Source organism: Erythrolamprus reginae, chromosome 6 (genome assembly GCF_031021105.1).
Source record: "Erythrolamprus reginae isolate rEryReg1 chromosome 6, rEryReg1.hap1, whole genome shotgun sequence".
In the NCBI taxonomy this organism is placed as follows: domain Eukaryota; kingdom Metazoa; phylum Chordata; class Lepidosauria; order Squamata; family Dipsadidae; genus Erythrolamprus; species Erythrolamprus reginae.
This window is the reverse complement of record NC_091955.1, coordinates 89,906,596-89,921,840: the sequence shown is the minus strand read 5'-3', so window position 1 is coordinate 89,921,840 and position 15,245 is coordinate 89,906,596. Positions and strand designations below refer to the sequence as shown.

The 15,245-nt window shown below is 40.8% G+C and overlaps 1 protein-coding gene across 7 annotated transcripts in view; it reads right to left on the bottom strand.

The window, feature by feature from the left end:
• SOX5 (SRY-box transcription factor 5) overlaps positions 1-15,245 on the bottom strand; it is a 623,231-nt gene that overhangs the window by 427,164 nt on the left and 180,822 nt on the right. For 5 of the 7 annotated variants that reach the window (XM_070754344.1, XM_070754346.1, XM_070754345.1 and 2 more), the window contains exon 2: positions 1,600-1,831. The exons of 1 other annotated variant lie outside the window; for it this stretch is intronic. In XM_070754344.1, the coding sequence (XP_070610445.1) occupies positions 1,600-1,830 (231 nt within the window). In that variant the 5' untranslated portion in view covers position 1,831. The remainder of the gene's footprint in view (positions 1-1,599; positions 1,832-15,245) is intronic. One more of the 7 variants, XM_070754348.1, reaches the window with a different exon arrangement.

The following is a 15,245-nucleotide window of genomic DNA, read 5'->3' as shown; positions in this document are numbered from 1 at the left end:
CTATGGCAGCTCCGGCCCTCTGGAACGTGGTTTTTTTGCTTCTCTATGGCAGCCCTGGCCCTCTGGAATGTTGTTTTTTGCTTCTCTATGGCAGCCCTGGCCCTCTGGAACGTGGATTTTTGCTTCTCTATGGCAGCCCTGGCCCTCTGGAACGTGGTTTTTTGCTTCTCTATGGCAGCCCCGTCCCTCTAGAATGTGGTATTTTGCTTCTCTATGGCAGCCCTGGCCCTCTGGAACATGGTATTTTGCTTCTCTGTGGCAGCCCCGGCCCTCTGGAACATGGTTTTTTGCTTCTCTATGGCAGCCCTGGCCCTCTGGAACGTGGTTTTTTGCTTCTCTATGGCAGCCCTGGCCCTCTGGAACGTGGTTTTTTGCTTCTCTATGGCAGCCCTGGCCCTCTGGAACGTGGCTTTTTGCTTCCCTATGGCAGCCTCGACCCTCTAGAATGTGGTATTTTGCTTCTCTATGTCAGCCCTGGCCCTCTGGAACGTGGTATTTTGCTCCTCTGTGGCAATCCTGGCCCTCTGGAACATGGTTTTTTTGCTTCTCTGTGGCAGCCCCGGCCCTCTGGAACGTGGTTTTTTGCTTCTCTGTGGCAGCCCCGGCCCTCTAGAACAAACTCCCTCCAGAGAAACGTACTGCCCCCTCCCTCCTGGTCTTTTGTAAAGCTCTGAAGACCCACCTCTGCCAGCAGCCATGGGTGGCATAAATGATTGATTGATTGTTTCGATTTTTATGCCGCCCTTCTCCTTAGACTCAGGGTGGCTTACAACATGTTAGCAATAGCACTTTTTTTAACAGAGCCAGCCTATTGCCCCCACTATCTGGGTCCTCATTTTACCCACCTCGCAAGGATGGAAGGCTGAGTCAACCTTGAGCCGGTGCTGAGATTTGAACCGCTGACCTACAGATCTACAGTCAGCCTCAGTGGCCTGCAGTACAGCACTCTACTCACTGCGCCACCCTGGCTCTCTATTTTGAGATGAGGATGAGACTGTCTCCAGCTGACACTATGTATGATTGAATTGGATGGATGCGGATGACTGCACATGGGGTTTTTCTATATATTTTTTAGTCATTTTGTACAGTTCTTTTAAAAATATAATTGGATTTCCTTACATATGTTGTTTGTTTGTTTGTTTATTTAATTTATTTATTTATTTTAAATTTATTTATTTATTTTAAATTTATTTATTTATTTTAAATTTATTTATTTATTTTAAATTTATTTATTTATTTTACATTGATTGATTGATTGATTAATTGATTGATTGGATTTGTATGCCGCCCCTCTCTGCAGATGTTGTGCATGGCCCTGAGTCGCCTCGAGAAGAGCAGCCTAGAGATTTAATCAATAATAATAATAAAAAAGTAAATAAAACAGGACGCAACTGGAGAGAGAGAGAAAGAGCGGGAAACCCAGCCAAGATGGCGTCTTCACCCATGAGGTAAACGGGTCAGCGTTTTCTCCTCACGATGGTGAGGCGTTTCCAACCCAACGCCTCATGGCCGCACAAAAGGAGAGAGGTCTTTCGATGCCCAGGGGGGGAGTGCGGAGGCAACATTAAAAAGTACAACAGAACTCTGGAGGAGACCTACCATTGCGTTTTGCTGAGAGGTAGGAGTCCTAAGGCCGCAAGGCTCTCGCGTCAGCAGAGAAACTGGCTGAAATTCCTCAAAATAGGGCTTGTTGGGGAAACTCACATGCAAAGGAAGGTGAAAGGCTGGTAGGCCGCCACTCTCTTCCTCTTCCACTTTCTGTCTGCCTGTCACCATGGCTACCTCTCCATCTGCTTCCCCATACGGAGAAGCCGGTTGCTTGGAAGACATCCTACAAGGAACAAAAGAAGGGGGGAAAAATAATGAAACCTCCACATAAATCCTTAATGCCGTCATTGTGTGGTTAGGGGCCATTGTAACAGAAGTGCCTTTTTTGTGCGAGCCGAGGGCAGGAAGCCATCCAAATACCACCGCAAAGCACACACAACGGAGAACAATGGCCAAGCAGGTAGCAACAGAACAGTGGCTGTTTGTTGTCGGGAATAATGCACTAATATAGCACTCTCTTGTATGCTGGCCTCTTAAAAACACATTCGAGGAGGTGGGAAGGGGAAAAAAAACTACCTAAGGACGCCTGCATAATGAAATGCAATTCTATTTTGTACATTAGCGGTGGGGGGGGGGGAGGCAAATAACCTCTGTATTTTAGAACTCCGAAGGAGTTTGCGAAATTGAGGGGATGGAACCGATTTTTGGCCGTCGATTCGACAGGGAAGGCAATGAAAGCTCAAACTTTGCGAAATTACAAAAGAGGAGAGAGAATTTACTCCAGAAAGCATGCTTTTAGGAATTGGGAACAAAAAAAATATACTCTAAACCAGTGATGGTAAACCTTTTTTCCCTCGGGACAATGCCCACACCCATCATCTCTTATACCTTTCTTCTATTCATATATCTCTTCTTCTATTGTTTCATTGATATGTTTTATTCCTTCTCTTCTATTATTTCTTAGATATATTTTACCATGAGTATATCCTCTATAACCTTCATTATGTATTTTACTATGTGTATACCCACTAAAACCTTCATTGTGTATTGGACAAAATCAATCAATCAATCAATGAAAGCCTAGAACTATGGCGCCTAAAACACGATTTGAGTATTTCCCACAAGATCATATGCTGCAACGTCCTACCAGTCAATGACTACTTCAGCTTCAACCGCAATAACACAAGAGCACGCAACAGATTCAAACTTAATACGAACCACGCCAAACTTGACTGTAAAAAATATGATTTCAACAATCGAGTTATCGAAGCATGGAACTCATTACCGGACTCAATTGTGTCAACCCCTAACCCCCAATATTTCTCCCTTAGACTCTCCACGATTGACCTCTCCAGGTTCCTAAGAGGCCAGTAAGGGGCGTACATAAGTGCACTGGTGTACCTTTCGTCCCCTGTCCAATTGTCTTTACCTTCTTTCACCTATCTTATATATTCTCTGCCTTTCATATATCCTCTCCTCTAAGTTCACTTTCACCCTCTTCTATATTATCACATCTATTTTTTCTTCCTATGTATTTGTGTATTGGAGAAATGAATAAATAATAAAATAAATAAATGATCAATCAATAATTCAATGCCCGGAGAGGGCAAAAACAGCTTCCCTTGACCCCCAGAGGAACACTGGAGGCCAGAAACAGCCTGTTTCCCAACTTCTGCTGGGCCCAGAAGGCTCATGTTTCGCCCTCCCCAGGCTCCAAAGGCTTCCCTGGAGCCAGTGGAGAATAAAAACGACTTTCCCCCATCCCCCCGGAGGCACTCTGGAAGCCAAAAACTCCCTCCCAGAGCCTCTGTGTTAGCCAAAAACCAGCTGGCTGGCACACACATGCATGTTGGAGCTGAGCTTGGGCAACAGCTCACGTGCCAGCAGATATGGCTCCGTGTGCCACCTTTTGCCCCCGTGCCATAGGTTGCTCCATCCCTACTCTAAGCAAATTCTTCATCTTGTGATGCATATAATTACAGCAGTTAGAATATCACCCGCCCAGATGTGGGAAAAAAGGAAGAGAGCCCACCCGAAAATACTAGCATCAACAAAATATTCTGCTCAATACAATAAAGGGAACACTCAAAAGAACACATCCTAGATCCGAATGAATGAAATATTCTCATTTGCACAACTATTCCATTTGCACAACAGCATGTGAAATAGTCCATCAGTGTTGCTTCCTCAGTGGACAGTTTGATTTCACAGAAGTTTGATTTACTTGAAGTTATAATCGTAAATAAATGCAAATAAAATTAAGAGATGAACAAGCCCCTTGGCAGAACTCATATCAAAATGACCAAGAGGTAGAGACAATTGTATAATTACATTTATGGTTGCTCTAAGGGAAATTGGAAGTTCTTTTTTTCTACTTTCTACTTTATTCTTTCCTCCTACGTTTTTGCTTTTTCCTTCCTTCCTTCCTTCCTTCCCTCCTTTCCTCCCTTTTAATTCTTTGTCCCTCCCTTCCTTCCTCCCTTCCTTCCTTTTTATTAATTTATATTGGTTTTATGTTCTTTGCAAAAGTTTAATAAAAGTTCATCAAATATCAAAACAGCCAAGGACCAATCCTGCCCTTATTATAAATTCACAACCATTTGTTCACTCAACAGAAGTATCACCTCTCAAATTTCACAGTGCAGGATGAAGAGAGAGAGAGAGAGAGAAAGAGAGAGAGAGAGAGAGAGGGAGAGAGGGAGAAAGAGAGAGAAACATTCTCCTATACTGGTCCTGTGATTCCTAAACAATTAAGCAACTGCATAGGCAGAGACTTCGTTGTTTTTAAACCTCTTTTCAATCCATCGCTTCTCTCCTGGAGGTACTTACAGCCGCGAATTAAACCATCCAAAGTACCAGTGATAATGAAAGAAGTCAGACCAATAACTTACAAAATTAAATAACAGAACATAAAGGAAAGAGTCATAAAGACAGACAGCAGCTAAGAGCAGATGCATATTAATTTGTCATTAAGGATACAAGGAGATAGAACAGATGGAGCCAAGAAATCAAAAAGATAATATTGACAGCACTATTGCTACTAGAGGAGGTTCTATTTTTAGCTCGGGAAGAAGGAAGGGACCTTTGAGTTGGGTCTCCTCGGCTATCTATGCATGGTCAATGGTAAGGGATGATGGGAGCGGTATTTCAACGATGACTGGAACACCACTGGTTTTTCAAAAGGCCACTGGACTTTGTTTTTCCTTGAACCTTGAAAAATGTTGGAAGGTCTGAAGCATAAAACTTATCAGGTGTTCTGTCTGGGTCACTCCAGAAGCCAATACCAACCCAAAAAGAGAAGCCAGACCCACTGGTAAAAGGCAAAGGCAGTTTTACAAAATTCAAGAAAAACACAGGTAACAGAAAATGTCCTTACAAACAGGAAAATGCTGTATCTTCAGATATATCCCCGAAGGCAAAAGTCCATGCAGCAATACAGAATTCTTGCTGCCAAGCCGAGGCTGTAGATAGCAGACCTACACCTCCCACGGGTCTTCCAAAGCTGCTGGGCCACAAGCTAGGAACAGAGACACCGAGAAACAAGACAAGATAACGCAACTCCAAACTGATAACACTCCACATGGCTTCAAGGGCTTGCCTGCCTTTTAAACCCTGCTAAGGAGGACCACACCCAAACCCAGCTGTTCCTAATTCAGTGCTGATAATACTTCTTTAATTGCTCCTTTCTTTGATCTGACCGTCTCTGTCGCATGTCAATGATAGCTTGAGCTTCATCACCTAATGACTCCAAACTACTGGCGGGGGAGAGCCCCCCCCCCGGGGGCTCTCATGCTGTTCTCCTTCATCCCATTCCTGAGTTTCCTCTCCCCCGTCCGACTGTTCAGCCTCCTCCTCTTCGCTGTCATCCTCCTCCGGGCATGGAGCCAGCAGAGACACAGCCGGTCCCTGAGCAGCCTCAGGCTGAACCACAACATCAGGAAAGACTTAATAAGCTCAATCTGTACAGTCTGGAGGACGGAAGGGAAAGGGGGGGCATGATCGAAACATTTAAATAAGTTAAAGGGTTAAATAAGATTCAGGAAGGAAGTGTTTTTAATAGGAAAGTGAACACAAGAACAAGGGGACATAATCTGAAGTTAGTTGGGGGAAAGATTAAAAGCAACATGAGAAAGTATTATTTTACTGAAAGAGTAGTAGATCCTTGGAACAAACTTCCAGCAGACGTGGTTGGTAAATCCACAGTGACCGAATTTAAAGATGCCTGGGATAAACATCCATCCATCCTAAGATAAAATACAGGAAATAGTATAAGGGGCAGACTAGATGGAACCTGTGGAAGTGTTTTTAATAGGAAAGTAAACACAAGAACAAGGGGACACAATATGAAGTTAGTTGGGGGAAAGATCAAAAGCAACATGAGAAAGTACAGTATATTATTTTACTGAAAGAGTAGTAGATCCTTGGAACAAACTTCCAGCAGACGTGGTTGGTAAATCCACAGTGACTGAATTTAAACATGCCTGGGATAAACATATATCCATCCTAAGATAAAATACAGGAAATAGTATAAGGGGCAGACTAGATGGGCCATGAGGTCTTTTTCTGCCATCAATCTTCTATGTTTCCTCAAGCTTGAGCAAAGTGTAATTCACGTAGCAGCAGTGTGTCAGTGTAAAAATTGAAATTAAAAGCAGGACAAAATTTTAGCATAAATGGAGCTGGAATTGTAATAAGTGGTTTAATGATTAAATCATATGATGGGCAGATCCACACAAAAATAGAAACAATATTTAGGACATGCCAATCTAGTGAGCTTCAAATTCTTGGTCTTTAAACTTTTTTGCCAGATTGATTTAGAATTATAAAAGATAAAGAGCAATCATCTAGATGATACCATACTGAAGACTCCTGGTTTATAACATTATAACTTACAACAAGTACTTAAATAAAGTACTTATGTGCCACATTGAAGTATGTGAAGATAAATGGGATAGAAAAATAACAGGACAGATTGAAATCTCTGACTGTTAATGATAGCTTCTCAAAGAAAAGAAAGCAGCTTTAGAAAATAATTTTTTCAAACAAAGTTTGGTTTTTAAGTTTGATGTTTGTGCACCTCAGTTCTGTTGCTAGTATCCTAAGATTTTTATTAATATTGATTGTTTCTTCATTGCTTATTTGACCCCTATGACAATCATTAAGTGTTGCACCACATGATTCTTGACAAATGTATATTTTTCTTTTATGTACGCTGAGAGCATATGCACCAAGACAAATTCCTTGTGTGTCCGATCACACTTGGCCAATAAAATTATATTCTATTCTATTCTACTCTGTCTGAATGGCTGAGGAACCGGCTTTTCCCCTCTTCTTTTTCTAATTTAGCCATTTGGTCATATTCTCCAATGTAAATATGAAATTGAGTAATATATTTTTAAAAATAATAAATGTGATATCACCCTGGGAAAAAAGAATAAATTGCTTTAAATAAGGGAGGGAGGCATTGGATATTGGGGAAAATAAATCAAAGTCTAGTAGGACTCAGGATTTGACTCCGAAAAAAGCATCAATCTGGGGGTCAAGACCCCTTTGGAGGTCGAATGACCATTTCACAGGGGTTGCCAAAGACCATTGGAAAAGGCAAATTTACCATGATGTTAGGAACTAAAGCTTCTATTCTGCAGCCTTGGAACATATTTTTATAATCTGCCCAATCAGGTATTTACAGTGGGGGTGACCCTCTGACCGTCCTGCCAATCAGCTTAAAGCTCTGTTGGGAGAATTGGCGCTAGACTTATGGTTGGGGGTCACCACAACATGAGGAACTGCATTAAGGGGTCACGGCATTAGAAAGGTTGAGAACCACTGCTCTAGAGCCTATGGGTCTAGAAACCAAGTAGTTCTACTCAACTCTTTAAAGCATCCACTATTCCACAAAGATGCAGCTGCTTTAAAGATTTATAGAAAGGTGCTACATTTGTACCCACATGATCCAAGTTACTGTTTTAGAATCAATTTCCAAGTACAGTATTACACTCCCCTAAAATCTAGCATTAAATAAAGACTATCATGAGAGGAAGTCAGGTATTTCTATTCCCCCCCCTCTAAAAAATGGGAGGGGGGAATCCTCAGGTTAATAAATCAAATCCAAAAAAAAGTCTCTGATGTCAGGAAACATTGAAGACAAAGGGAGAAAGGGATAGCTGAGGATGGGATGCTTAGATAGTGTCATTAACACAAATGAACATGAATTTGGGCAAAATTCAGGAGACGGTGGAGGACAGGGGTTCTGTTGTGTTGTTGTCCATTGGGTCACGAATATTTGGACATGACTTAGCAATTCAACAACAACAATCATAGCCCCCACTGTGCATTGGAGAGATGCCAACGAAACAGATAAGTTTTTTTTTTTACAAGAGGGACCTATAAAAAGTGATGCTCAGCTATTTAAAAGGGGGACATTGCTCTATTTGTTGGGCATTAATCATCCATCTGTGTTTAATATTTCTTTTGCCAAAAACTGCTACCTTTGTTTTATTACAATTTATCTTCAATTATCCTTACACTGCTTCAAGCCAAGTAGTAACTAAAAAGGAGCCTTCAGAACCAGCCTTTAGAAACAAAACAATAAAATAACATCAAAAGCATCCCACCCACCCCCATGAAACAGGGATGATAATGGTAAACTAGAAGCAGTTTTTTTTTGAGCACAGCAATTTATTTCAAAGTAGAAGATGGATTGATGATGAGATCAGCGGCCTGGGGCGAAGATACGACAAGATACTATTTATTAAATTTACATCCCTCATTTCCATCAAAAGTGGCATTCAGGATGATTGACAATAATAAAATACAGATTACAACTTGAATTCTGAATACAAGGAGTTAGTTAAAAGGGAGATCAGCTAAACAAAAGGAAAGGTATCTTTTCTTGTTTTGTTTCCATTCAATCCATTCCCACCTGAATAATAAATGCAGACAAATGGAGCTGTTTGCCTACTGTTCTTTGCTGAACCATCACAACAGAAAAATGGTATGCGGGGAAAACAAATAGTTTGTATAAATCTAGGTTTTCAAATGGCTTCACTCACTGGGCTGCCTGGAATTCATCCACTTTAAAGAGTGCAGGCACCAGTGTGGGGAAAAAATGGCCCATCCATAATTTACACTAACATCATACAGATAAGTCCTTAATTTACAATCATAATTAAGACTAAAATTTCTGTTTCTAAGCAGGACACTTGTTATCTGAGTTGCCCCTTTTTAAAAATTGCCCCATTTTACAATTCTTGACATAGTTGTTAAGTAAATCACTGCAATTGTTAACTTTGCTTTGTGAAGTGAATTTGACTACCATACTGACAATAATAATAATAATAATAATAATAATAATAATAATAATAATAATAATACCCTGGGGGTAATAATCAGTATCCTGGGGGGGGGGAACTACTGACCCCCTCAGAGAATGTTCACAACTTTGGCGCCCTCCTTGATCCACAGCTGACATTGGAACATCATCTTTCGGCTGTGGCGAGGAGGGCGTTTGCCCAGGTTCGCCTGGTGCACCAGTTGTGGCCCTATTTTGACAGGGAGTCGTTGCTCACAGTCACTCATGCCCCCATCACCTCGAGGTTCGATTACTGCAAAGCTCTCTATATGGGGCTACCTTTGAAAAGTGTTCGGAAGCTTCCAATTGTGCAGAACGCAGCCGTGAGAGCTATCGTGGGGCTTCCAAGATTCGCCCATGTTTCTTGCATTGGCTGCCGATCACTTTCCAGTCACAATTCAAAGTGTTGGTCATGACCTTTAAAGCCCCAGAATACCTCCGGAACCGCCTGCTACCGCACAAATCCCAGCGACCGATAATGTCCCACAGAGTTGGCCTTCTCCGGGTCCCGTCAACTAAACAATGTCATTTGGCAGGCCCCACGGCAAGAGCCTTCTCTGTGGCAGCCCCGGCCCTCTGGAACCAACTATCATGTCTTCCCTGGTCCTTCTCTTCAACAGACTGGCCATGCCCAGTTCCTGCAACCACTCTTCTTATGTTATAGTCTCCAGTCCCCGAATCAAATTAGTTGCTCTCTTCTGCACTTTCTCTAAAGTTGCAATGTCTTTTTGTGTAAGGAATGGTGGACTAATTATAACCTTTAAGTTATTAGTAACAGCATGGGTGCCACCTACCAAGCTGTATACAAACTTATAATAATAATAGTAATAACAACAGAGTTGGAAGGGACCTTGGAGGTCTTCTAGTCCAACCCCCTGCCCAGGCAGGAAACCGCTCCGAGTCTTCGGAGAGGGGCGGCATACAAATCTAATGAATAAATGAATAAAAGAATGAATGAATGAATGAATGAATGAATGAATGAATGAATAAATCTTACACTACTTCAGACAAATGGTTATCCAGCATCTCCTGCGTTGGAGCATTCACAACTTCTAGAGGCAAGCAGTTCCACTGATCAATCATTCTATGAAACAGCTTGCCTCCAGAAATCCAGGGATCCCACACCTTTTTGTTAAGCTTATAATTTTCAGCCTGGGATGACTTGATTGGCATCTTCTGTTCCTAACATGACAGCGGCAAAGCACCTCACATTGAAAACAAAAAGAAATTGTCGACTCATAACCATCATTAATCCCCCCATCCCAATTGCTCAGACCAAAAAAAAAAAATTCCATGTGCTCTAATCTTGCTTCCTTCAGCAATAAATACACTCCAGAAATATGTCAAGAATACCACAAAAGGGGTTTTTTTGGGGGGGGGGTGGGGAGGAGAGGCAACGGTTTATCCCTGTCCTTTAAAGTGACAAACCACCCAGTGTGCCAAGAGAGGAAAAAGATAGGAGGTTATAAATTGGAACTTGTTGAGGAATTAATTAAGGGATTCATCAATCATTACGTGGCTAACGCCACATCTATATGTAGATGCAGCTAAAATCCCGTCATCTGCCATAACCTTCTCGCAATCTACAGGTTTGCAAAAAGCCTCCAAGTCCTTCTCATTTGCCTATTTATAAATGATTTTGTATAATCTAGCATTAAGACCTGTAATTATAAAACAGCATTAAAAGCAGGCCTGCATGGTTATGGATAATTATAGTTGGTATACTTCGGAGCAGACAATCTCAACAGAAATAGGAATCTTTCTCTCTCTCTCTTTTTTTTTTCATTCAAACACAAGCTTTGCCATTTTGACAGTTCCAAGTCCATGGGATATATATCAAGATGGTTTAAACTGTATGACTGATCCCCCCCCCTTTTCTTTTTTTTTTCCAATCCCCCTGCTTGCTTGCCAACCCTTGAGAAGCTTGATCGGAGCTAAATAAACTAATTTTTTGATATCCAGAAATAAAATGAACTCTCCCTGGGTTTTCCAACAGCTTTTTTTTGAAGTTCAGTTTTTTAAATGGCTAAGTTTTGAATTCTACTCAGGACAGGAATTGCACATTCAAAATGAATGAAAGATAATGCTATTCCTCTATTGCTCAAATATTACAATTTGGGGTCTACCCAGTGCAGTTGAATGGTAGTTAATTTAGACATCTCCTTTGTTTAATTTACTGAACAATCATACCATTGGATAGATTACCCATTATTGACTTCCACTGGTCTTTTTTTTTATAGCAAGACAGAGATTTAGGGGACAAAAAGAGGCATTTATGTCCCAGAAAATAAAAGGGGGTGTCCCAAATCAGCTTAAAAATTGGAGAAGGATGCATGAAAACCATGTGATCGTCAGATTTGGTAGAAAACCATGTGCAACGGGGAAAATTAAACTTTTATGTATTTATATTTTTGCAGAAAAATGAGAAAAAACCTTAGCCTTTATTTTAAGAATATTTCAGATTATACATAGGTCACTGATTGGATTCACACAACAGACTGAAATTAACTAAATCATCTCACTTTCTCTATATGTAAAATATAAACTAAACATAAACTAAACAAATGGGCTGAAAAATTAACCAAGCATAAACTAAAAGCATAAACTAAACAAATGGGTTGAAAAATTAACCAAGATTAAAACTAAACATCCTCCGTGGGTTGTATGAATGCAGTGCCTTGATCTTTCACCAATATCTTTAAAGCAATGTGTATACTGTACATATTCAGATGTATGCATACATTCACAAACATTATTAGATCTTTCGGCATATACTATAAATGTTTTACATTGTTCTTATAGGGTCATTCTTTGTCAAGTGGACCAGGTGCCCACTTGACAGATTTTTGCAGCCTTATTTGAAACGAAACCATCACAAAAGCTACATATATGATAGAAAAAAACATGCTCTTTCTAATGAAATAAAAATGAAAACGATTGAAGGTGAGAAAACAGAGAACTCTGTTTCATCACCTTCAATCATCTTCATTAGAAAAAGCAAGGCTTTTTTCTATCGCTCTCTGTTTTCTCACCTTCAATCATCTTCATTTTTTTTATTTTTTAGAAAGAGAACATTTTTTTCTATCATATATGTTGTTTTTGTGATTTTTTTTTTCCAAATTGTATTGGCAGTTCTGTGTTAGCAAAAACTTCAGAAGAGAAGGATTTAGGGGGAGTGATTTCTGACAGTCTCAAAATGGGTGAGCAGTGTGGTCGGGCGGTAGGAAAAGCAAGAAGGATGCTTGGCTGCATAGCTAGAGGTATAACAAGCAGGAAGAGGGAGATTGTGATCCCGCTATATAGAACACTGGTGAGACCACATTTGGAATACTGTGTTCAGTTCTGGAGACCTCACCTACAAAAAGATATGGATAAAATTGAACGGGTACAAAGACGGGCTACAAGAATGGTGGAAGGTCTTAAGCATAAAACATATCAGGAAAGACTTAATGAACTCAATCTGTATAGTCTGGAGGACGGAAGGGAAAGGGGTGGGCATGATCGAAACTTTTAAATATGTTAAAGGGTTAAATAACATTCAGGAGGGAAGTGTTTTTAATAGGAAAATGAACACAAGAACAAGGGGGCACAATCTGAGGTTAGTTGGGGGAAAGATCAGAAGCAACGTGAGAAAATATTATTTGACTGAAAGAGTAGTAGATCCTTGGAACAAACTTCCAACAGACGTGGTTGGTAAATCCACAGTAACTGAATTTAAACATGCCTGGGATAAACATATATCCATTCTAAGATAAAATACAGGAAATAGTATAAGGGCAGACTAGATGGACCATGAGGTCTTTTTCTGCCGTCAGTCTTTTATGTTTCTATGTTTCAAATAAGACTTCAATTTCACCTGGTCCACTTGACAAAAAATGACAAAACACATCTTTAGTAGATTCCACTGAATCTTAACTTAATGATATAAATTAAGGTCACACAACATATTAAGCTAAAATAAATAAAGTTTAATAGGTTGTGCAAAGGCAATCCCCTGGATTGAGTGGATTGTGTGAATTTGGCTTAAGGACTAAATATAAAAGTGTTCCAAAGCCCAAGAAAGTTATTTGTTGAAGTTTAAATTATTCCAAACTCATTCATCTATCATTAATTTTTGTAGGGCTACTCTGAGTAGGACTAAATATGGATTTCACCCAGGGGTGGGCTGCTGCCCGGATGGGGGCGGGACGCAGAGGGGTAGCGAAAATGGAGCTCCACCCCAGAGCACCCAATTTGCACTGAAAGATGTTGAAAGAAAATGCATAAGCCATGCCCACAGTGTGGTAGTAAAAATTTTGGTAGCCCTTCATTGATTTCACCCACTTAGTGTTCCTAACAAATGATACTAGGAAATATGCCGCACGAATCCCAGCGACCCCAGGCCTATATAATTTATGTATCGTATGTTGTGAGTATGTTTTGGGTTTTTAGTTTTTTAAATATTGTTCTGTCGGGCTCCCTGGTATGAGCCTCCCGAAAATTCAAGGATACATCACAGCTCCTTTTTGCCTCTAGGCCCATCCCAGGACCATTTCAAGGCAGTTAATTTATTCATAGCCAACAAACTATGTTCTTATATATAAACTGTTCTGCTGGGCTCTCTGGTAGAAGCCTCCCGAAAATTCAAGGGTACAAATTTCAGATACACACACATTTGAAAATTCAAAACAATGTTGTTTATCACAAAATTCAAAAGAAACAAAGCACCCTTTTTGTATTGCAAAGAGCACTCATCCCAAAACAAACTTGTAGGCTGTACAATTCCCTTAATCAGTCCTTAAGTACTTAGTTAGCAGCTGTGAAGAAACGTCACAGCCCTCCTTCTTCCAATGAAGTGAGACACACACACTTTGCTCTGCTTTGGTTTCAAAAGCGTGAAAAATCAACAAAGTCCGGAAAACAGCAAAGCACGGTCCTGAAGAACTGCGATCAGATAATCTTCCACAACGGCCAAACCAACACGCTGCTATTTGTATCAGCAGCTCTAATTATTGGAACCCCACCCAAACACAGGTGGCCTCTCTTATCTCCTTATCTATGTCCTCAATTGGTCTCTTCTATGCATAACTCTGTGCCTGCATGGGTCCAAGACTTCCGCATCTGAATTGACCAAAGATAATGGAGATTGGCTTCCTGGGCTGTGTGCCAAGCCCCCCTCTTCCAAGTCACTCCCACCTTCTTCTTTGTCCGAGGAAACTGCGCTACCTGACTCTGTCGGCAATAAAACAGGCCTATGACATGTTGATGTTTGCCCTGCATCCACCTCCACATTCCTTGGGGCAGGAGCTGGGCCAGAGCCAACCACAACAAATATTAGATTTGTATTTTACATTGTTTTCTACTACTGCTGTAAGCTGCCCCGAGTCTACGGAGAGGGGCAGCATACAAATTTAATAAATAAATAAAATAAATAAATATCTAGGTGGACACCCAATCCCAAAGTACAGTAGTTCATTAATTAGAAGACAAATATTCAACAGTTGCTTCCTTGGCAGGCTAAAATGTCTATCTCCCACTCATTTAGCTCAATTGTTATTTTTTTTTTTTAATACAAAAAGAAACATAATGAAGATTATTTCTCAAAAATTCCAAACTCTCATTTGTTAGTTAAAAAGAAATCATGAGACTAAATAAATAAAAATTAGCTTTCGGCTGTCAATCATTCTGAAACATAATAATCTGCTAATTATTACTTTCTACGCACACATCAATCATTCCCCCTTTTTTCATACAGATGCATGCTATTAGGGGGGGGGCGGGGAAACTGAAGAAAAATAACTGTAAAGGGAAAACGACGGCATGTTTAACACATTTTGAACAAGGGAAATCTCAGCCAACCAGCATCCGGGAAAAAGCCATCTTAAAACCCTCCTCGAGTGCAATTTAGTTTCAATTAAGTGAGCTTAGCACTGAAGCTCAGGTAAATGAAAATCAAAGTGAATTATGTTGACAGCAGTTGCCAAAACATTGCTTACAAGAAGTCAAGGGGCATGTCCCACAGTTGTGAGGATGGGAGGGAAGAGAAGATAGGAACAGATGCTCCAAATTTAGGCAATTTCCATGTAGGCAAGAAAAACAAAACGCACAGGTATGGTATACGGCAGTGATGGTGAACCTATGGCACGGGTGCCACAGGTGGCACGAAGATCCATATCTGTTGGCACGCAAGCCATTGCCCTAGCTCAGCTCCAGCGTGCATGTGTGTGCCGGCTAGCTGATTTTTGGTTCGCATAGAGGCTCTTTGTACAGCGTTTTTGGCTTCCAGAGAGCCTCCGGGAGGATGGGAGAAAGGCGTTTTTACCCAATTCCAACTCAAGGGGAGCCTGGGGAGGGCGAAACATGAGGA